The sequence below is a fragment of the Oncorhynchus clarkii genome, chromosome 24, assembly GCF_045791955.1.
Source record: "Oncorhynchus clarkii lewisi isolate Uvic-CL-2024 chromosome 24, UVic_Ocla_1.0, whole genome shotgun sequence".
Lineage (NCBI taxonomy): Eukaryota > Metazoa > Chordata > Actinopteri > Salmoniformes > Salmonidae > Oncorhynchus > Oncorhynchus clarkii.
The window spans coordinates 23,519,069-23,541,049 of record NC_092170.1 but is presented as its reverse complement, the minus strand read 5'-3'; the positions used below and the strand labels follow the sequence as shown (position 1 = coordinate 23,541,049).

Below are 21,981 nucleotides of genomic sequence, written 5' to 3'. Positions count from 1 at the left end.
ACACACACACACACACACACACACACACACCTACCTCCCTATCCTCTGGAGGAGCCACCACACCCCAGTCGTCTGTGGCAGTGAGATAAAACCATCTAATTATATTCCTCATTTGCAGCCCTGATCCACAGAGCAGATTCTCCTGAGTCACTAGCGCTCGCCTTGTGCAACCCGGGAGGAATAGATCTGAGTGTGTTTACCACAGGAGCCCATTCCAGCCACACACACCCACACACTCCCACACACACAAATTATTATGCATGCAACCACACTGACAAATCCGCACAGGTCCACACAGACCGGACCCCCCATGCCAGTCCACAATAGGCTACTAAAACAGTGGTGTTGGGGCATAGTGCTCAATGCAGTGCTGTTAGTTTGCAGCAATCATTCCACAGCAGCAGCAACCTAGCTCCCAGTCTCCTGCATGCAGTAGCATACCAAGACACCATCTGCCAGAATCTCATTAAAATGCTAATTTATTTTAATAAGAGACAGGTAATAAACTGCAATTATGTATCGGCAGAGAGAACGGAAACGTGTTGGAGGGGAGTTGGTAGGAAGCTCACCTTCTTACTAATCAAGTTGCTTCCCCACTACTCTATACTTAAACCTCTTAAATCACTAGAAATTGTTTTTTCAATGTTTTTAATGGCTATTTAAGCTGATAGACTGCTTCCTCTGTTGTTTTGAGGGAGGACTGGAGGCTGTCCGATTGATGGCATCGCTGCGGGTCAAAGTGCAAGACTCTGGAGAGCTAAATTGAATGTGCAGAGACACAGGGAGGAGTGTAATCTCTCCGCAATGACATTTCTCCCATCATGATTACGCCCATGTATATGCCTCTCCACTCGCCACCATGGCCCTTATCTCAGTGGGAGAAATCAAGGGCACCATAAATCAACTTTTCAGAATGAAGGCTGGGCCCACATGGATGCCCTTCATACAGCCCTAACATGCCCTTGGTGATATTGTGGAGGTTAGATGAGATGTTCCTATCAAAACACAATGCAATTCTCAGTGCCAGAAGTCCAAAATTGTTGTTTACTGCCGGCACTCCGAGTCGGTTGAAAATTGGAAGTAGGGTTTTCTTTGAGAAAGAATGCTGTTAGGAGTATACCGCTTAATTGACTGCGGAACAACTTGATTGAACCATTATTTAACTTGGCAAGTCAGTTAAGAACAAATTCTTATTTACAATGATGGCCTACCCCAGTCAAACCCTAACAGCACTGGGCCAATTCTGCACCACCCTATGGAACTCACAATAATGGCATGTTGTAATACAGCCTGGAATTGACCCAGGGTCTGTAGTGACACCTCTAGCCCTGAAATGCAGTGCCTTAGACTGCTGCGCCACTCAGGACCATGAACCCTAAGGAATCTGGAAGTGGTTGATTGTGGTAATGTGTGGGTTTGTGATTGGCCTTCATGGTACAGTGTTGGTATGTTCTCCTTTGTGCCCTCTCCACAGGCCCACCCACCATCTCCAGTACCCAGACACATCAGGCTCTCCACGGGGAGAAGGGGGAGATCAAGTGCTTCATCCGGAGCACTCCACCTCCAGACCGCATTGTGAGTATCACCAACACCACTTCCTTCAAAATGTATCTCTTCTACTTATCTATACTGGCCACAGTATTCAAATCAAATCAAATCAAATCAAATGTATTCATATAGCCCTTCGTACATCAGCTGATATCTCAAAGTGCTGTACAGAAACCCAGCCTAAAACCCCAAACAGCAAGCAATGCAGGTGTAGAAGCACGGTGGCTAGGAAAAACTCCCTAGAAAGGCCAAAACCTAGGAAGAAACCTAGAGAGGAACCAGGCTATGTGGGGTGGCCAGTCTTCTTCTGGCTGTGCCGGGTGGAGATTATAACAGAACATGGCCAAGATGTTCAAATGTTCATAAATGACCAGCATGGTCGAATAATAATAAGGCAGAACAGTTTAAACTGGAGCAGCAGCACAGTCAGGTGGACTGGGGACAGCAAGGAGTCATCATGTCAGGTAGTCCTGGGGCATGGTCCTAGGGCTCAGGTCCTCCGAGAGAGAGAAAGAAAGAGAGAAGGAGAGAATTAGAGAACGCACACTTAGATTCACACAGGACACCGAATAGGACAGGAGAAGTACTCCAGATATAACAAACTGACCCTAGCCCCCCGACACATAAACTACTGCAGCATAAATACTGGGGGCTGAGACAGGAGGGGTCAGGAGACACTGTGGCCCCATCCGAGGACACCCCCGGGCAGGGCCAAACAGGAAGGATATAACCCTACCCACTTTGCCAAAGCACAGCCCCCACACCACTAGAGGGATATCTTCAACCACCAACTTACCATCCTGAGACAAGGCTGAGTATAGCCCACAAAGACCTCCGCCACGGCACAACCCAAGGGGGGGGGGGGGGGGGGGGGGCAACCCAGACAGGATGACCACATCAGTGAATCAACCCACTCAGGTGACGCACCCCCTCCAGGGACGGCATGAGAGAGCCCCAGTAAGCCAGTGACTCAGCCCCTGTAATAGGGTTAGGAACCGGCCAGGCAGAGACAGCAAGGGCGGTTCGTTGCTCCAGAGCCTTTCTGTTCACCCTCCCACTCCTGGGCCAGACTACACTCAATCATATGACCCACTGAAGAGATGAGTCTTCAGTAGAGACTTAAAGGTTGAGACCGAGTTTGCGTCTCTGACATGGGTAGGCAGACCGTTCCATAAAAATGGAGCTCTATAGGAGAAAGCCCTGCCTCCAGCTGTTTGCTTAGAAATTCTAGGGACAATTAGGAGGCCTGCGTCTTGTGACCGTAGCGTACGTGTAGGTATGTACAGCAGGACCAAATCAGAGAGATAGGTAGGAGCAAGCCCATGTAATGCTTTGTAGGTTAGCAGTAAAACCTTGAAATCAGCCCTTGCTTTGACAGGAAGCCAGTGTAGAGAGGCTAGCACTGGAGTAATATGATCAAATTTGTTGGTTCTAGTCAGGATTCTATCAGCCGTATTTAGCACTAACTGAAGTTTATTTAGTGCTTTATCCGGGTAGCCGGAAATTAGAGCATTGCAGTAGTCTAACCTAGAAGTGACAAAAGCATGGATTAATTTTTCTGCATCATTTTTGGACAGAAAGTTTCTGATTTTTGCAATGTTACGTAGATGGAAAAAAGCTGTCCTTGAAATGGTCTTGATATGTTCTTCAAAAGAGAGATCAGGGTCCAGAGTAACGCCGAGGTCCTTCACAGTTTTATTTGAGACGACTGTAGAACCATTAAGATTAATTGTCAGATTCAACAGAAGATCTCTTTGTTTCTTGGGACCTAGAACAAGCATCTCTGTTTTGTCCGAGTTTAAAAGTAGAAAGTTTGCAGCCATCCACTTCCTTATGTCTGAAACACATTCTTCTAGCAAGGGCAATTTTGGGGCTTCACCATGTTCCATTGAAATGTACAGCTGTGTGTCATCCGCATAGCAGTGAAAGTTAACATTATGTTTTCGAATAACATCCCCAAGAGGTAAAATATATAGTGAAAACAATAGTGGTCCTAAAACGGAACCTTGAGGAACACCGAAATTTACAGTTGATTTGTCAGAGGACAAACCATTCACAGAGACAAACTGATATCTTTCCGACAGATAAGATCTAAACCAGGCCATAACTTGTCTGTGTAGACCAATTTGGGTTTCCAATCTCTCCAAAAGAATGTGGTGATCAATGGTATCAAAAGCAGCACTAAGGTCTAGGAGCACGAGGACAGATGCAGAGCCTCGGTCCGACGCCATTAAAATGTAATTTACCACCTTCACAAGTGCCGTCTCAGTGCTATGATGGGGTCTAAAACCAGACTGAAGCATTTCGTATACATTGTTTGTTTTCAGGAAGGCAGTGAGTTGTTGCGCAACAGCCTTTTCTAACATTTTTGAGAGGAATGGAAGATTCGATATAGGCCGATAGTTTTTTTTATATTTTCTGGGTCAAGGTTTGGCTTTTTCAAGAGAGGCTTTATTACTGCCACTTTTAGTGAGTTTGGTACACATCCGGTGGTTAGAGAGCCGTTTATTATGTTCAACATAGGAGGGCCAAGCACAGGAAGCAGCTCTTTCAGTAGTTTAGTTGGAATAGGGTCCAGTATGCAGCTTGAAGGTTTAGAGGCCATGATTATTTTCATCATTGTGTCAAGAGATATAGTACTAAAACACTTGAGCGTCTCTCTTGATCCTAGGTCCTGGCAGAGTTGTGCAGACTCATGACAACTGAGCTTTGAAGGAATACGCAGATTTAAGTCCGTATTTTGCTTTCTAATAATCATAATCTTTTCCTCAAAGAAGTTCATGAATTTATCACTGCTAAAGTGAAAGTCATCCTCTCTTGGGGAATGCTGCTTTTCGGATTGTTCTTATTTTCCTCAATTAAGTTAGAAAAATAGGATGATCGAGCAGCAGTAAGGGCTCTTCGGTACTGCACAGTACTGTCTTTCCAAGCTAGTTGGAAGACTTCCAGTTTGGTGTGGTGCCATTTCCGTTCCAATTATCTGGAAGCTTGCTTCAGAGCTCGGGTATTTTCTGTGTACCAGGGAGCTAGTTTCTTATGAGAAATGTTTTTAGTTTTTAGGGGTGCAACTGCATCTAGGGTATTGCGCAAGGTTAAATTGAGTTCCTCAGTTAGGTGGTTAACTGATTTTTGTCCTCTGGCGTCCTTGGGTAGACAGAGGGAATCTGGAAGGACATCAAGGAATCTTTGTGTTGTCTGTGAATTTATAGCACGACTTTTGATGATCCTTGGTTGGGGTCTGAGCAGATTATTTGTTGCAATTGCAAACGTAATAAAATGGTGGTCCGATAGTCCAGGATTATGAGGAAAAACATTAAGATCCACAACATTTATTACATGGGACAAAACTAGGTCCAGCGTATGACTGTGACAGTGATTGGGTCCAGAGACATGTTGGACAAAACCCACTGAGTCGATAATGGCTCCGAAAGCCTTTTGGAGTGGGTCTGTGGACTTTTCCATGTGAATATTAAAGTCACCAAAGATTAGAATATTATCCGCTATGACTACAAGGTCCGATAGGAATTCAGGGAACTCAGTGAGGAACGCTGTATATGGCCCAGGAGGCCTGTAAACAGTAGCTATAAAAAGTGATTGAGTAGGCTGCATAGATTTCATGACTAGAAGCTCAAAAGACGAAAACGTCTTTTTTTTTTTTGTAAATTGAAATTTGCTATCGTAGCAACACCTGTTAGCAACACCTCCGCCTTTGCGGGATGCACGGGGGATATGGTCACTTATGTAGCCAGGAGGTGAGGCCTCATTTAACACAGTAAATTCATCAGGCTTAAGCCATGTTTCAGTCAGACCAATCACATCAAGATTATGATCAGTGATTAGTTAATTGACTATAATTGCCTTTGAAGTAAGGGATCTAACATTAAGTAGCCCTATTTTGAGATGTGAGGTATCATGATCTCTTTCAATAATGACAGGAATGGAGGTGGTCTTTATCCTAGTGAGATTGCTAAGGTGGACACCGCCATGTTAAGTTTTGCCCAACCTAGGTCGAGGCACAGACACGGTCTCAATGGTGATAGCTGAGCTGACTACACTGACTGTGCTAGTGGCAGACTCCACTATGCTAGCAGGCTGGCTAACAGCCTGCTGCCTGGCCTGCACCCTATTTCATTGTGGAGCTAGAGGAGTTAGATTCCTGTCTATGTTGGTAGATAAAATGAGAGCACCCCTCCAGCTAGGATGGAGTCCGTCACTCCTCAGCAGGTCAGGCTTGGTCCTGTTTGTGGGTGAGTCCCAGAAAGAGGGCCAATTATCTACAAATTCTATCTTTTGGGAGGGGCAGAAAACAGTTTTCAACCAGCGATTGAGTTGTGAGACTGCTGTAGAGCTCATCACTCCCCCTAACTGGGAGGGGGCCAGAGACAATTACTCGATGCCGACACATCTTTCTAGCTGATTTACACGCAGAAGCTATGTTGCGCTTGGTGATCTCTGACTGTTTCATCCTAACATTGTTGGTGCTGACGTGGATAACAATATCTCTATACTCTCTACACTCGCCAGTTTTAGCTTTAGCCAACACCATCTTCAGATTAGCCTTAACGTCGGTAGCCCTGCCCCCCGGTAAACAGTGTATGATCGCTGGATGATTCGTTTTAAGTCTAATACTGCGGGTAATGGAGTCGCCAATGACTAGAGTTTTCAATTTGTCAGAGCTAATGGTGGGAAGCTTCGGCGTCTCAGACCCCGTAACGGGAGGAGTAGAGACCAGAGAAGACTCGGCCTCTGACTCCGACCCGCTGCTTAATGGGGAAAACCAGTTGAAAGTTTCTGTCGGCTGAATGAGCGACACCGGTTGAGCGTTCCTACAGCATTTCCTTCCAGAAACCGTGAGAAAGTTGTCCTGCTGCGGGGACTGTGCCAGGGGATTTATACTACTATCTGTACTTACTGGTGGCACAGACGCTGTTTCATCCTTTCCTACACTGAAATTACCCTTGACTAACGATTGCGTCTGAAGCTGGGCTTGTAGCACAGCTATCCTCACCGTAAGGCGAGTACAGCGACTGCAATTAGAAGGCTTCATGTTAATGTTACTACTTAGCTTCGGCTGTTGGAGGTCCTGACGAATCGTGTCCAGATAAAGCGTCCGGAGTGAAAAAGTTGAGGGAAAAAAAATATATATATAAACGGTAATTAAAAAGTAAAAACCGTAAATTTGTCAGGAAGCAAAACAGGTTGGCAACAAAACACACAGCAACTCGAAAACAAGTCTGCAAGTTGTGACCGGAAATGACGTAATGATTACTCCACATGGAAATGGTATATAGGTTGCATTACGGCCATGGTGCCCTGATAACGTACCTCTTGCGTTATTAGCATTTGATTAAACCATCTAAGAACACATGCAATACAACTGAGAAGTTGTATTCATACAACAATAAACAGTTAGAGTACTATTATATTCATTAAACTGATATCTTTCTCAAATCAAAACAAATCAAATTCAAATCAAATTTTATTGGTCACATACACGTGATTAGCAGATGTTATTGCGGGTGTAGTGAAATGCTTGTGCTTATTGCTACAGAGAAAGATATCATTTTAATGAATATAACAGTAGTCTAACTGTTTATTGTTGTATGAATAAGAAGGCATGAAGCATGGCAAGCTTCAACCCTTAATCTCTCATTTAATGCATGCTGATGCTCTGTTAGCACAGATCCCATTAAGATTTATGGCCCTTAGATAAACAGCTTACTCTCAGAGCCCTCTCTTGTTCCATTAGCTGTGTGTGTGTGCATGTGTGTGTGTGCGCGCGTGTGTGCGTGCGCGAGTGTGTACACATGTGAGTTTACATGTGTGTGTATGTTTTTGCATAATTGCAATATACTAATTAGTGTTTTGTGTATTGATGATGGCCATCAATTTGCTGCATAATTAATATGATGTTGATTTGATGGGAGAGTCTAAAGAGGTATATTTATCAAGGATACATGTGAAAGTAATTTTGCTTTCATGCTTATAAATAAGATTTAACAACCAGAATAGTGCTTGCAATTTATCCTCTTTGTCTGCAATCAATTGTTGTCAATTAGAACAGTACAGGGAAGTTCGCCCCCCCCCGCCATGTTTAACTTGTGGTTCCCTTACAGGCCTGGTCATGGAAGGAGACAGTGCTGGAGTCAGGGACGTCTGGCCGTTACACAGTGGAGACGGTCAGCACCGAGGAAGGGGTCATCTCTACTCTGACCATGAGTAACATCGTCCCTGCAGACTTCCAGACCATCTACAACTGCACAGCCTGGAACAGCTTTGGGTCTGACACGGAGATCATCCGCCTCAAGGAACAAGGTGGGAGCCAAAGTTCGACAGGTTCCACCTCTACTTTAACACTGTGGTGGCCGTGGTTCTAGTGTAGTGTAGAGACAAATAGAGTAGCGATATGTTGTGGTGTGTGTGTGTGTGTGTGTGTGTGTGTGTGTGTGTGTGTGTGTGTGTGTGTGTGTGTGTGTGTGTAAACGAACATGAGAGTATGAACGTCAAGGATTTGATGGGTTTACAACTGTTCAACCAACCATTATCACAATGAAACCTGCATGCACTATTCAGTGTTTAGGTGTTGACATCACCCATCTCATTTGTGTGGGACATTTTTGTTGTGTCTTGTTTATCAGCACATTATTTCACTTTAGGACAATAGGATGACCCAGACTGTTGAAATCAGACAGATATGAAATAGCCAGCCAATGCATTTGTAGTTACTACACTCATTTTGTATATTCAATGACATTGTGATTAATTTGTAGCTAATTAATTAGCTAGTTAAGATAAGGTACAACTCAAGTGCGGTTAGTAAAAGCCTTTAATTGTCAGGCTGAGTTTCATAGCTGGATGTGTTGCTCTGTCTTTTCAATGGTAAAGATTTGTTTGTATTCACTCTCCATAAATGATCATGTATTGCTGGCTTATTTGACAGGGACATTGATTAATGAAGACATTAAATAGATGTTAATGCGGTGGAAAATCCACTCTGTTATGTTGCATTTGTTTAAATTGCAGGGAGGTAATTCATGTATTTGGTTTGGAATCAGGCCACTCATAGATACTTTAAAGGGATACTTCAAGATGTTTGCCATAGAAGCCCTTTTATCTACTGTACTTACCCAGAGTCTGATGAACTCGTACATACCATTTTAATGTCTCTGTCCAGTATGAAGGAAGTATGACGCAAGCCAATGCTAACTACTGTAGCATCAGCGAAATGACTGAACATCTACAGGAGCATGCTAGCTGTTCCCATAGATTTCCAGTCATTGCCTTAACGCCAATTTAGTAATTGCGCTACTTCCTTCAAACTGCATGCAGAGACAAAGATGATTTCCACAAGTTAATCTGACTCTGGGGAACAAGATAAAGGGCTTCATTGCCAAAATCTCAAACTACCCCTTACAGGATTAGGCTGATTCAACGCACAGCCCTGTTGCTATTTGTCACGACTTCCGTCGAAGTTGACATCACCGGCTTTCTAGCTGCCACCGATCCATGTTTCATTTTTCCTTTTGTTTTGTCTGTTTACACACCTGGTTCCCATCCCATAATTATGTTCCTTATTTAACCCTCTGGTTTCCCTTTTGGTTTTGTGCGCGATTGTCTTTCGTGTGTTGGAGTTGGAGTCCTGTTTTGTCCTTGTTTTGTAACGGGATTTTTGTTACGTTCTTGGATAGAGTAAATACAGTGTTTTTTTACTCTTACCTGTGTTCTCCACCTGAATCCTTCGCTATCTTCTAGATAGACTCTGACACTATTTAACAACTCAATAAAAAAAACTCAGCCACTTCTGTAAATGAGGATGAATTAAATGTGAATGGAAGGAATCAGCACTGTAATAAGAAATACACCATATATACAAAAGTATGTGGACACCCTTTCAAAAGTGTGGATTTGGCTTAATTAACTGGGTTTCCATGGCTGAGCAGATACACACAAGCCTAAGATTACCATGCACAATACCAAGCGTCGGCTGGAGTGGTGTAAAGCTATCTGCCATAGGACTCTGGAGCAGTGGAAATGCGTTCTCTGGAGTGAATCCCACCTCACCATCTGGCAGTCCGACAGACAAATCTAGGTTTGGAATAATGGTCTGGAGCTGTTTTTCATGGTCCGGGTTAGACCCTTACTTCCAGTGAAGGGAAATCTTAACACTACAGCATGCGCTTCCAACTTTGTAGCAACAGTTTACAGATGGCCCTTTCCTGTTTCAGCATGATAAAGCCCCCGTGCACAAAGCGAGGTCCATAAAGAAATGGTTTGTCGAGATCGTTGTGGAAGAACTTGACTGGCCTGCACAGAGCCCAGACCTAAACTCCATCGAACACCTTTGGGATTAATTGGAATGCCGCATGCGTGCCAGACCTAATCGCCCAAGATCAGTACCTGACCTCACTCATGCTCTTGTGGTTGAATGGAAGCAAATCCCCGCAGAAATGTTCCAACATCTAATGAAAAGCCTTCCCAGAAGAGTGGAGGCTGTTATAGTAGCAAAAGGGGGACCAACTCCATATTAATTCCCATGATTTTGGGATAAGATGTTTGATGAGCGGGTGTCCATATACTTTTGTTCATGTAGTGTATGTTAAAATGGATTTTAACATACATTAATATATATAGATATTTCTTATGTTGGCCACCAAAACATTTGGGGAAATATTCATGATTATTATGTTATTGAGATGTGTGTATTTGTAAAACTAAATGATGTCTTTATTATTTTACAATGGAATTGTTTGTACTTTGGTCCTCATTTTACATGTTGGTATTTATGTATACTTTATATGTGTGAAGTGTACTGATTGTATTTGCAATGTGTTATTGTAGAAGGGAATGTTTTGTCATCCACAGAGACTCTCCCGGTGGCGGTCATCATCGGGGTGGCAGTCGGGGCCTTAGTGGCTTTCATTGTCCTCATGGGAACCATCGGAGCTTTCTGTTGTACCCGCTCTCAAAGAAGTATGTATCACTGTACCTGTGTCACCCAATGCATGCCAAAGCTAAACAAGGCATGGTCCTCAGCAAGAGATAGACAGGGTGTGAAGGCTCATGTCTCATAATTGAGCAGTTTAACTTACCACACTATTAATTTCTGGCTACAGTTACTTCCATCCTTTCTTATATTCAAATCAAAACTCCATCCTAACAGTGCCTCAGGTTAGCAACAGTCAGCCATTGCGCTTTGCTAAAAATGTTGCTGCTGCGTGCGAGTCCCTGTGTGGAACATTTTACTAGCGTTCAGCATGTTGTTGTTGTATACCACAGAGGAAGCGCACCTGGTTATGCCCTCACTACCCGTCTCCATCTGTGCTCACCAGAGAGAGCTTGCAAGCAAAATTAAGACAGAAAGTAAGACTTTGTTATACGACAGTAATAACTGTATTGTCCTAAATGAGCCACCGTCATGCCAGTTTCAGATGTGCTTACAGTTGAAGTCGGAAGTTTACATAGACCTTAGCTAACTACATTTAAACTCAGTTTTCACAATTCCTGACATTTAATCCTAGTAACAATTCCCTGTTTTAGGTTAGTTAGGATCACCACTTTATTTTAAGAATGTGAAATGTCAGAATAATAGTAGAGAGAATTATTTATTTCAGCTTTTATTTCTTTCATCACATTCTCAGTGGGTCAGAAGTTTACATGATACCAAATGCTGACTGAGTCTATTGTCTTTAAATTGTTTAACTTGGGTTAAACGTTTCAGGTAGCCTTCCACAAGATTCCAACAATAAGTTGGGTGAATTTTGGCCCATTCCTCCTGACTGAGGTGATGTAACTGAGTCAGGTTTGTAGGATCCTTGCTTTCACACGCTTTTTCCATTGGATTTTCTGTAGAATTGAGGCCAGTGCTTTGTGATGGCCACTCCAATACCTTGACTTTGTTGTCCTTTTGCCACAACTTGGGAAATATGCTTGGGGTCATTGTCCATTTTGAAGACCCATTTGCGACCGAGCTTTACCTTCCTGTCTGATGTCTTGAGATGTTGCTTCAATATATCCACATAATTTTCCTACCTCATGATGCCATCTATTTGTAAAGTGCACCAGTCCCTCCTGCAGCAAAGCACCCCCACAACATGATGCTGCCACCCCCGTGCTTCACGGTTGGGATGGTGTTCTTCGGCTTGCAAGCATCCCACTTTTTCCTCCAAACATAATGATAGTCATTATGGGAAAACAGTTCTATTTTTCTTTCATCAGACCAGAGGACATTTCTCCAAAAAGTACAATCTTTGTGCTCATGAGCAGTTGCAAACCGTTGTCTGGCTTTATGGCGGTTTTGGAGCAGTGGCTTCTTCTTACTGAGCGGCCTTTCAGGTTATGGCGATATAGGACTCGTTTTACTGTGGATAAAGACACTTTTGTACCTGTTTCCTCCAGCATCTGCACAAGGTCCTTTGCTGTTGTTCTGGAATTGATTTGCACTTTTTGCACCAAAGTACATTCATCTCTAGGAGACCAAACAAGTCTCCTTCCTGAGCGGAATGACGGCTGCGTGGACCCATGGTGTTTACACTTGCGTACTATTGTTTGTAGAGATGAACGTGGTACCTTCAGGCGCTTGGAAAATGCTCCCAAGGATGAACCAGAATTTTTTTTCTGAGGTCTTGGCTGATTTCTTTTGAATTTCCAATGATGTTAAGCAAAGAGGCACTGAGTTTGAAGGTAGACCTTAAAATACATCCACAGGTACACCTCCAATTGCCTCAAATGATGTCAATTAGCCTATCAGAAGCTTCTAAAGACATGACATAATTTTCTCGAATTTTCTAAGCTGTTTAAAGGCACAGTAAACTTAGTGTATCTTAACTTCTGACCCACTGGAATTGTGATACAGTGAATTATAAGTGAAAACAATCTGTCTGTAAACAATTGTTGGAAAAAAGACTTGTGTCATGCACAAAGTAGATGTCCAAAGTAGACTTGCCAAAACTATAGTTTGTTCACACGAAATGTGTGGAGTGGTTGAAAAAAGAGTTTTAATGACACCAACCTAAGTGTATGTAAACTTCCGACTTCAACTGTTATGTACTGTACGCAGAAAATAATCTTATCTTGACAACAAAACACAATAAATTGCATCTCTTCCTCTGTATTGATGGGGAAAGTGACTCTACTCTCAAAAGCCATGTCAAGGGAATTTGATGTCCAGTGTATTGAAGATATTGGGGGAAGTGCAATGTCTTTGTGAATATTGTATGTCTTTGCATCTTGAGCTATAATTTACTGTTTTTTCCATCAGATCTAAAAGGGGTGGTGTCGGCCAAGAACGACATCCGAGTAGAGATTGTCCACAAAGACCACAATGCTGCCCGGGAAAACGAGGAGCACACCGCCATGAAGCAACTTATGGTGAGTGTGAGTGTCCTGACACCATTTCCACCTGTACCCAACGTAAAAACAACAGAAAACTCTAATCCCTCCAGCCCTCTTCATACTCACAGATAATGAATGCTAATGATCTCTAGGATTAATAGCACTGTTCTAGGGCATAAAAGCAACCTGCTGAATAATGGAACAGGACTGAGGTGTGCAGATGTATACACTGTGATCAAGGCACTGTGTTGGCCTATATTTAGAGAACAGGCCCACGTTCTTTCTCCCTGTGAGGGAAAACGTCGCTGTAAGGCGTAGCTATTGAGATGTTGAAACTCGTATGGGGTCGCAGGCAGTTTTATTTGTGCCCTCTCTATGCCTATTAAAAAACCCTGCCTCATTTTTGGGAATTACATAAGAACTTTGAAATGGCAAAGGGGCAGGGCTATGGTTTCAGCAAAGGACCTTTGATAATGTGCTCTGTAACACTTCAAGGGAGTTCATGTGTCTGCATGTGATACCTTACATATCGGCATTTCTCTAATGAGATTCATGGATACATTATTTATAGTGACTTGCCCCGACTGAAGTCGAAATGTGTCTGAATATTATCACGTAATTTTTCAGAAGGGAAATTCCTGTATTCTGACTGTTTGAAAACGTCAAAGAGACCAAAGAAACTGAGAGCTCAACACTTCTTTTCATATTTCCGTGCCTTGCCTATGTGCAGGTAGAACGTGGGGAGTTCCAGCAGGAGTCAGTGCTGAAGCAGCTAGAGGTGCTGCAAGAGGATGAGAAAGAGTACCAGCATATCAAGGTAGGTGCAGGATCATGGAGGATGTAGGGAGGACAGAAGGAGATAGAGGTAAAGAAGGAGAAAGAGGGGAGGGTGCAGGAAAGTGGGATCAGATTGATCTTCCTTTCTTCCGTCCACCTTGGCTTTGGCGAGGATAAGACCAGCAGTGTATCCAATTAAGGTTTAATTTGAATAATTAGGTGATCATCAAAGGTGGTGTACAGTATACGAAATCAGGATGTTTCTGTTTCTGGAGGTTCAAAGTGAAGGAGCCATGCGGTAGAATTCAGAATACACTGACACTACCAGCTACCAATGACTTAGAAAGCAAACCATACTGAAAGTACTGTATGTGTATGGCAAAATTACGTTTGTAAACTTCACCAGATAGAGAATCGTATGATGCATTGTAATATTCATTAGACACGCTTCGGCAAAGCAGAATCAGTGTTGCACTTTTGTAATGAGAGTTCACCATTTCTGCATTTAAATCACTTAAAAAGTGGAAACAAATTTCCAGAGGCATTATATTCAACCAAAACCAATAATGTATCATTCAGTGTGATGATTGCCTTCCTCATATTTTCACTGTAATGAAAGAGCTCTTAATGTGACAAAAATTAAGAGGAAGGTTCGTGTGCTAGAATTTCAGTATGCTCAATCAACAATACTTGTTATGCCAGAGAAGCCCCATTACTGCTGCTTTAGATACAGTTTGGAGGACTTGGTGAGTCTGTGCCTCGGAAGGGAGATGCTTTTAATTTGCCAACACTCTGACAAAAGGTATATTACTGTAAGTTAATAGCACTATAACAATCTCAATATCCAGCGCACTATACCTGTCTGGACTTACTGCACAAGCTAGGAATATTAAACAATGATCCCTCTGTATAATATAAAGGTGGATATCCTGTACCTTTCTATGTTGATAATGAGGAGAGCCGTAAGCCTATGAATAGAAAGGGATTCCCTGCAATGCTTTTGTTCCACATCCTTCTCACATATGACACCAATTCTTGTTATTTCAACATAAACACTCTCACTTGGAGTGGTATATAAGGCAGTTGAGGAAGCTATAGTTAAAACATACAGGCAAAGAGTCAGTATGGGATCTTCTAACAAGAGGCCCGCTGGTTCTCAGATATGCAAATTCCTCAAATAGACAAGCACTGTGCTAACAGCACCATTACCTCACTATTTATGCACATCTTCAGTGTGGGAGATATGGCATTATACTTCTAAAGAAATAAAAAAAGTCCTTCAAACAAGACGCACAGATAATATCATTAGACTATGGAACAAGCAACTCACTATGAACGATGGCCAATTCAAACTCAGCACACAGAACGCCAATGCCAATCAGGAGCTGAAAACAAAATTGTGGTCCGGTTTATTTATGCCATTGTACACACGATTGTTTCCCCAGTGCCTGAGAGTAGTCATCTGGTGTTCTGTCTGTATACCTGTTTCCATTGGACTTGGCTCTTTTGATCCACACTGATGAGTCTGTGTATGGGAGGAGATCACCGGGGACCAGACACCAGATAAGGGGACACAAAGTCTGACAATGACAAGGATTCTTTAAGGTTGTCATAGTTGTGTCATTTGCCCATGATTAGAATGGCTCCTCTGGGATCCAGTATTGTTCTCGTTTGGCTTGACATTTACGTTCATTTTCACAGCCTTGTCCCGGCTGCTTCTTAGCAACAGCATTGTCAAGGCAGGAGCCAGGAGCTGTGTGACAACCTCAACCTCTGCACTGCAGCAATGGCGGCATTGTGCTCAATGGTCTTGACATTCACGTTCATTCTCACAGCCTTGTCACTTCTGATTCTTAGCAACAGCAATCACCGAGGCAAGAGCCAGAAGCTGTGACAACAGCAACCTCGGCACGGCAGCCATGGCTCCACCACACAAGTCATTTATTTTGCACATATCAAATTCAGGACTTTGTTTTCACAAATCATTTTGGGCCCAATTAAAACTGGGGAATTAGTGAACTTTGGGAGGACTTGTTGGATGCCAAACTGTGAATCGTCAAGGCTTGTTAATTAGCAAGTAACATGATTGTAGAGGTTTATGCAGAAGAAGACTAAATCATAATTTTAAGCTTTAGCTAAAAAAAAATCCTTATTTATTTGCCAATTTGAATGGTAATTAAAACCAGTTTGACCTTGACACTGGTTAAGCTTTGAGAAGAATAAATACATATAAATGATGGGATGACTTCTTTTCTATGTTTCCCTCCAGAGATTTTCTGCTTTTCAGACATTTTCCTTACTAAGAAAAGTAGTTTTTGTCGTCTATTGTGCATTGCGAACAAGGCATACCCTGTCGGGTCATTTTTCAAACTTGACAATGATAAAACTAATTAAATACTCTCCCCTCCTCTTCTCTCCTCTCCCATATTGCCTCTTTAATAAGGACCCCACCAATGGATACTACAGTGTCAACACCTTCAAGGAGCACCACTCCACCCCCACCATCACCCTGAAAGGTAACCAGACTACAGAGACGCGGAATCCCACCGCTGCCACCACCGGGGGCAAGCAGCGGGTACCCACGGGCATGTCCTTCACCAACATCTACTCCACCCTAGGTGCCGGGCCAAACCGTCTGTACGACTACAGCCAGCGCTTCGTGCTGGGCATGGGCAGCAGCTCCATCGAGCTGTGCGAGAGAGAGTTCCAGAGAGGATCACTCAGCGACTCCAGTTCCTTCATCGACACGCAGTGCGACAGCAGCGTCAGCAGCTACAGCAAGCAGGATGGCTACGTGCAATTTGACAAGGACAGCAAGGCCTCCGCCTCCGCCTCCTCCTCATCCCACTACTCCCAGTCCTCCTCACAGAACTCTGACCTCACACGGCCCCTCCAGAAGCGCATGCAGACCCACGTCTGACCTGACCGTCAGAGAAGGCCTGCCTGTCCTGGGGCATCCAGCCATGGGTTGGGACTATGGGAAACACAGCTTCCTGAGACCGAGAAGGGACCTACGTTTCAAAGCACATGATGTGTTTGTGGGAAGCCTTGAAATAGGTGGCTTTAACTCACATTGGACTTGTTCAGACTTCTCTGTGTTCCAACCAGTGGATCAAGAAGCCTTGCATTCCCCCCACGTCTCCTCCTAAGCTCATCAGAAACCACCTCCTGTTGCCCAGTTTTCCACTAACCCATAAACATACAGTAGCTGCGCCATAGAGAGGTATTTTGCCAACATGGACACAACTCAAGTGTGGAGGTGGTTGCTGAACTGATTTCAGTGGAAATAGGATCCCATATAAGACAACAAAATAACCAAACACTGAGGCTCGGGACTAGGAGTCTTGGTCTACAGCAAGTTCTCTTTCAAGCAAAGCGAGACCACTCTCTTATGGGTGGCAAAAGTAACCCATCACTTGGTACGTGTAAGCCAATATTCTGCTGCTCTCTTGTTGTTCTAAGCACAACTGTGAATGTGTATTAATGGTCAAAGCTTTTCTTCTCTCTTATCCCCTCTCTACCCCCAGCATCCGCTCACACACACTGTATGTTAAGCTTGTCTGATTCAACTTCATCCCGTGTGTGGGTGGAGTAAAACTCTCCAAATTTGCCCAGACTTGCCAAACAATTAACCGATGCCAGTCTTTTCCCCGGGCTCCCAGCTCTCAGAACTCTGCAGATAAGGAGGCCCGTGATCTCAACCGGAAAGCCTGGGTCGTCTTTTCACAGTTTGCCACTCTGAGATAAAGGAATAATATCAGTGTACATTATGCATATTTTATTCAGCATTCTTTATTTTTATTTGGCTGTTTGAGTTCACTTGTTTTGAGGTCTCGGGAATAGAGTTGTTCCCCTTTTTTTGGTCTTGCCTTGAGTGGGACTATTTGAAATGCCCAGAGATATTTCAGGAGATAAACTTCAGAAGTTCAGAAGTTGAACAGGATATGTTCTAATTTGAAGAAGGGGATTGGTTACTCAGTCAACCTGTTGGCACCATGCCAGCTCAAATGGAGGAGAGCATAGCTGCCTGACTATAATGTGTGCCCTACCCATGTAATGTGAAGTCTCTCATACTATATGCTTTAGATCATCAGCCATGTCCACAGGATAGAATGCTGCCTGCGGAACCAAATGTAAACACTGTGTACTGTAAAAGAGCTTCTCATCATCATGTGACTTTCCCAAATACCATGTTAACACTGGAGCTCAGTCAATCCAGACTGTATACCTACTGTGATCTAGCTGCTCATCAATGGAAATGGATAGGAATATATTATGTACATTTTTATTTTTATTATTTTTATTTCCTGTATTTTGTTCATTTGGCTACTGTGAGACTACTGTATATACACTACTGAGACTACTGACTGTTTTAAGTGAGTGTATTGTTCATGCCAGATATGGAATTTCACTTTTTTCACCATTACCATCCTTGACATTTTAGTCGAGAGATGAGGGAAAGACAAAAACAAACACAATCACTGATAAATGCAAAAGGACTTGTATGGTAGATCCACAATGCCTCCTCTCTGCTAGCTAGCCTGCTGTGGAGGGCAACATGGTCACATGAAACACAGGGCATGTCAGGTACAGGACAAGTACTTTAACACCAGACAAGACCAACCACGATAATGTTAATCCAGTACAGCACACTATAGTGGATGAGATAATCAATGATAATGACGAAAATATACAGTACATCATTTTGCCACCACACTACATATCACCACACACCATACAGTCAGGCCTGCGCTACCATACAGTACAAGACTTATGAGTCCTCCATTGTAGAGGTCTTAAGTAGGGTGGTGCAGAATTACAGTAATTCTCAAGGGCAGTTTTTGGAGTGTCAGTTATTTACAGTATATTACTTGTCTGCAATTCAACCTCGCAATTATACAGTATCATAGGTTACATCATCAGTTAGCCTTCAAAAGCCAGTAAAAGTTGTTTGCCTTTGGGTGGCTTCTAGGTCTGGACAGACAGGCCCTGCTTTCTAACATTAGTTCGTTTATTATTCGATTTTATATCAGAGAAGGGTAAAGTTTTGCCTAATGCCAGGAAAACAACTACTACTACTCCAGTTTTACGGCAATACAGTAGACACCGAGTTGTAATGGTGATGTAATTTCCTGTTTTTCAAATCTAAAACTGTCCTTTCGTATCTCATTATTTTGCATGGCTCTTCTTCTGCAGGAATACTTGGCCAATGGAATAGATAAATGTACTAACTAGTCCTTCACTTTTGTTGTCTTGCTGAAAGTTGACAATCCTTTCTAAGAATTAGACTGTACCTTCAACAAATGAGAAAATTGTTGCTATAAGCATTTTACATGTGATTATATTCAAGGCATTTCAATGGGCTTTTCTACATGAGTGGTGGTGGTTTGACTCTAATTTTACAAATGGATTGGTGCCCATTGTACGGCTTAAACACAAAAAGGTCTGTGTCAATGCAGATAATTCAGCTTGGCTCTTAGAACACTGTATATAAATTTCCATGCTCTCTGTATATAATTTTGCAGTTACATATTTTCTCAGTCAGTTTTCAGTATATTAGAGCAAAACAAATCCCTATACCATCAATTGTACAGACAGACAATCAATTTTCCATTCCTTTTCTCTCTCAGCATTCATCTCCCACCAAGTTTGTCTTTGCAAACAAGTTGTTTGTGTGAGCAGTTTTTAATCTCTTTGTGGCAGTCTCTCTCACACAGTCACACGGTCAAAGCTGTTTGGCCCTTGGGTGTGGCACGCAAACTGTTCATGGAGTGAGATGGGAGCTAGAATGTCCTTAGATAAAAGAAACTCTCTTCCACTTGCTTCCCTTCCCAGATTCAGCCCTGTCTCACTGATGGGTTAGAATAGTACCAACTAACTGGAGCCGTAGTGCAGCAACTCTTTGTTACCAGCAAACTGGATGGATTAATAAATTAAATGCTATTCTACCAACCCCCCAACGTCAACTTGCTATAGTGGGAGTCTGTATACAGTATCACCTGTGCCATGCTCATCACATATACCGCTGTGGGAATCAAAGCCCATGTGGGTACACATACACCAGTCTGCATGTTTGACCTGAGGAGGGGTGTTTGTTTGGCACCAGCTGGTGCTGTTTGCCATGTTTTAGAAATATGCCTTGGCCAAACATGAATAAATATGCCCACAATGATAACACAGCATTGCTGCCCTTCCCTGATAAAACACAACATCCATTTCCAGGTTCATCGAGCCAAGGAGGTAAATCCTTTATTTTTCAGTAGTGTTGAAGACCACTGTTTGGTCAACATTTCCCCCATCCCACAAGTCTGTTTCTTGGGGATGGGGGAGAGGGGGGAGCTACTGTAGTCTCAGATTGGTGGATAGTTCTCTTTGTAATGATTTCTGTGCCCTGTGGCTATATTGCATCAGTGACTTGTGCTCCGCAGAACATTTTGCTTGGTCTGAGTTAAATAGTAGAAAAAAATGTATGAAGAAATATATCATGCCTAACACTGACACTGTCATAATGTAGCTCTGCTTGAAAATGGTGGTTTACAGACACTAACAAGTATATGCTACAAAATCCTCCATTTTTTTTTTCTACCAATCAATATCTTGATAGTCTGCTACAAAAAGATATTGACATGGAAGTTTTAAAAGTCAATATAAATAGTGAATCATCAATGTATGTACTGTAATTTAAAGAGAAAGTGAACGTTGTACTGGGTAAACCACTATTTTCATGCAGTGGCCCTCTGTATTTAAAACAAATTTGAAAAAGACGAAAAAATGTATTTTACCTGTACTGGTCTGTGAATCTATGATGCTTTTGCTCTGTATATTTGGGGGAAAAAATAATAATAATTGTCTGAACGTGTCTTGATTTCGCCTTCAAGAGTGCTTGTTTGTTTGTTATTGAGAGAAGCGTGAGTGCCAGGGTTGGGTAGGTTACTTTCTAAATATAATCTTTTACAGTTACTAGTTACCTGTCCAAAATTGTAATCAGTAACACAACTTTTGGATTGCCCAAACTCAGTAACGTAATCTGATTACATTCAGTTACTTTTAGATTACCTTCTGCTTAAGAGGCATTAGAAGAAGTCAATAATGTATGTTATCAATTGAACGACATCTACTGCAGGATAAATCAATGTTAAAGTTTACAAAGCTGGCCATATATGGATGTTACATTTTACTCTATGGTTTGGTTATGCAAGCTTCCTCTAACCCATCGCTTTCTAATAGATATAATAATACGATTAAATTATATCTTTACATAAAAAAAAAAAAGTCTATTAGAATTCCAGTCATTCCAATAAATGTTACATCCCTCGATCTTCAAGAATAGGACTTGGAAATATGAAGTATAGATTAGCCAAATTGTTTCACCTCAGCACAACCCCGAAACTAAGGACTTATTAGCCAGCACTACTCTGTTTTTTATGATTTTGTTGTCATGGAGGACTGATTGGGCTGATTGAGTCGAGTTGAAAAATAAATGCTATGCTCATGGAATGGCATGCTTTGAGCACTACTGAAAAGTGCTATTTACATTGGAAAAATTAAAGCCATATGCTACATTTGTTATAGGCCTATTGTTTACCTTTTTGTTAGGGACATTTTGATATCTTGATAATATGCAGCTGTTTAAAGTGCAAATCTACAGATGAAACAATAACAAAACGGAGGCCCTGCCTCTATTTTAGTAAAAAGCTGAGGGGTGGGCCTGGAGAAATGTAACCACTCACAGATCATAGAACAGAGCTATGGATGCAAGGACTGACCATCCAGGATATCACAATTCTTGTTTTAACCATGTTATACCATGTGTTTACGTTTACAAAGTTTACAAACATTGGAGAAAAACGGGCTTATATTTTGGGTTCTCATGGAATGTGACAGTTGAACTAAGCTCATGATGCATTTAGAAGTAATATTCTTCAAGAATCAATGGATAAACAGTACCAGTCAAAAGTTTGGACACACCTACTCATTCAAGGATGGTTCTTTATTTTTTACTATTTTCTACATTATAGAATACTAGTGATGACATAAACTATGAAATAACACATATGGAATCATATAGTAAGCAAAAATGTGTTAAACAAATCAAAATATATTTTATATTAGAGATTCTTCAAAGTAGCCACCCTTTGCATTGATGACAGCTTTGCACACACTTGGCATTCTCTCAACCAGCTCAATCATGAGGTTAAAAGTTAATTTGTGTAATTTCTTTCCTTCTTAATGCGTTCGAGCCAATCAGTTGTGCTGTGACAAGGTATGGGTGGTATACAGAAGATAGCCGTATTTGGTAAAAGACCAAGTCCATATTATGGCAAG

General features: G+C 42.3%; 1 protein-coding gene across 1 annotated transcript in view; it reads left to right on the top strand.

The window, feature by feature from the left end:
* The window catches only part of LOC139382969 (kin of IRRE-like protein 3), a 212,693-nt gene extending 195,974 nt beyond the window's left edge, over window positions 1-16,719 (top strand). Inside the window, exons 10-16 of the mRNA XM_071127248.1 lie at window positions 1,475-1,575; window positions 7,665-7,863; window positions 10,411-10,518; window positions 10,825-10,908; window positions 12,806-12,915; window positions 13,610-13,696; window positions 16,100-16,719. Of these exons, the coding sequence (XP_070983349.1) occupies window positions 1,475-1,575; window positions 7,665-7,863; window positions 10,411-10,518; window positions 10,825-10,908; window positions 12,806-12,915; window positions 13,610-13,696; window positions 16,100-16,576 (1,166 nt within the window). The 3' untranslated portion in view covers window positions 16,577-16,719. The remainder of the gene's footprint in view (window positions 1-1,474; window positions 1,576-7,664; window positions 7,864-10,410; window positions 10,519-10,824; window positions 10,909-12,805; window positions 12,916-13,609; window positions 13,697-16,099) is intronic.
* Window positions 16,720-21,981: the final 5,262 nt, after the last annotated feature.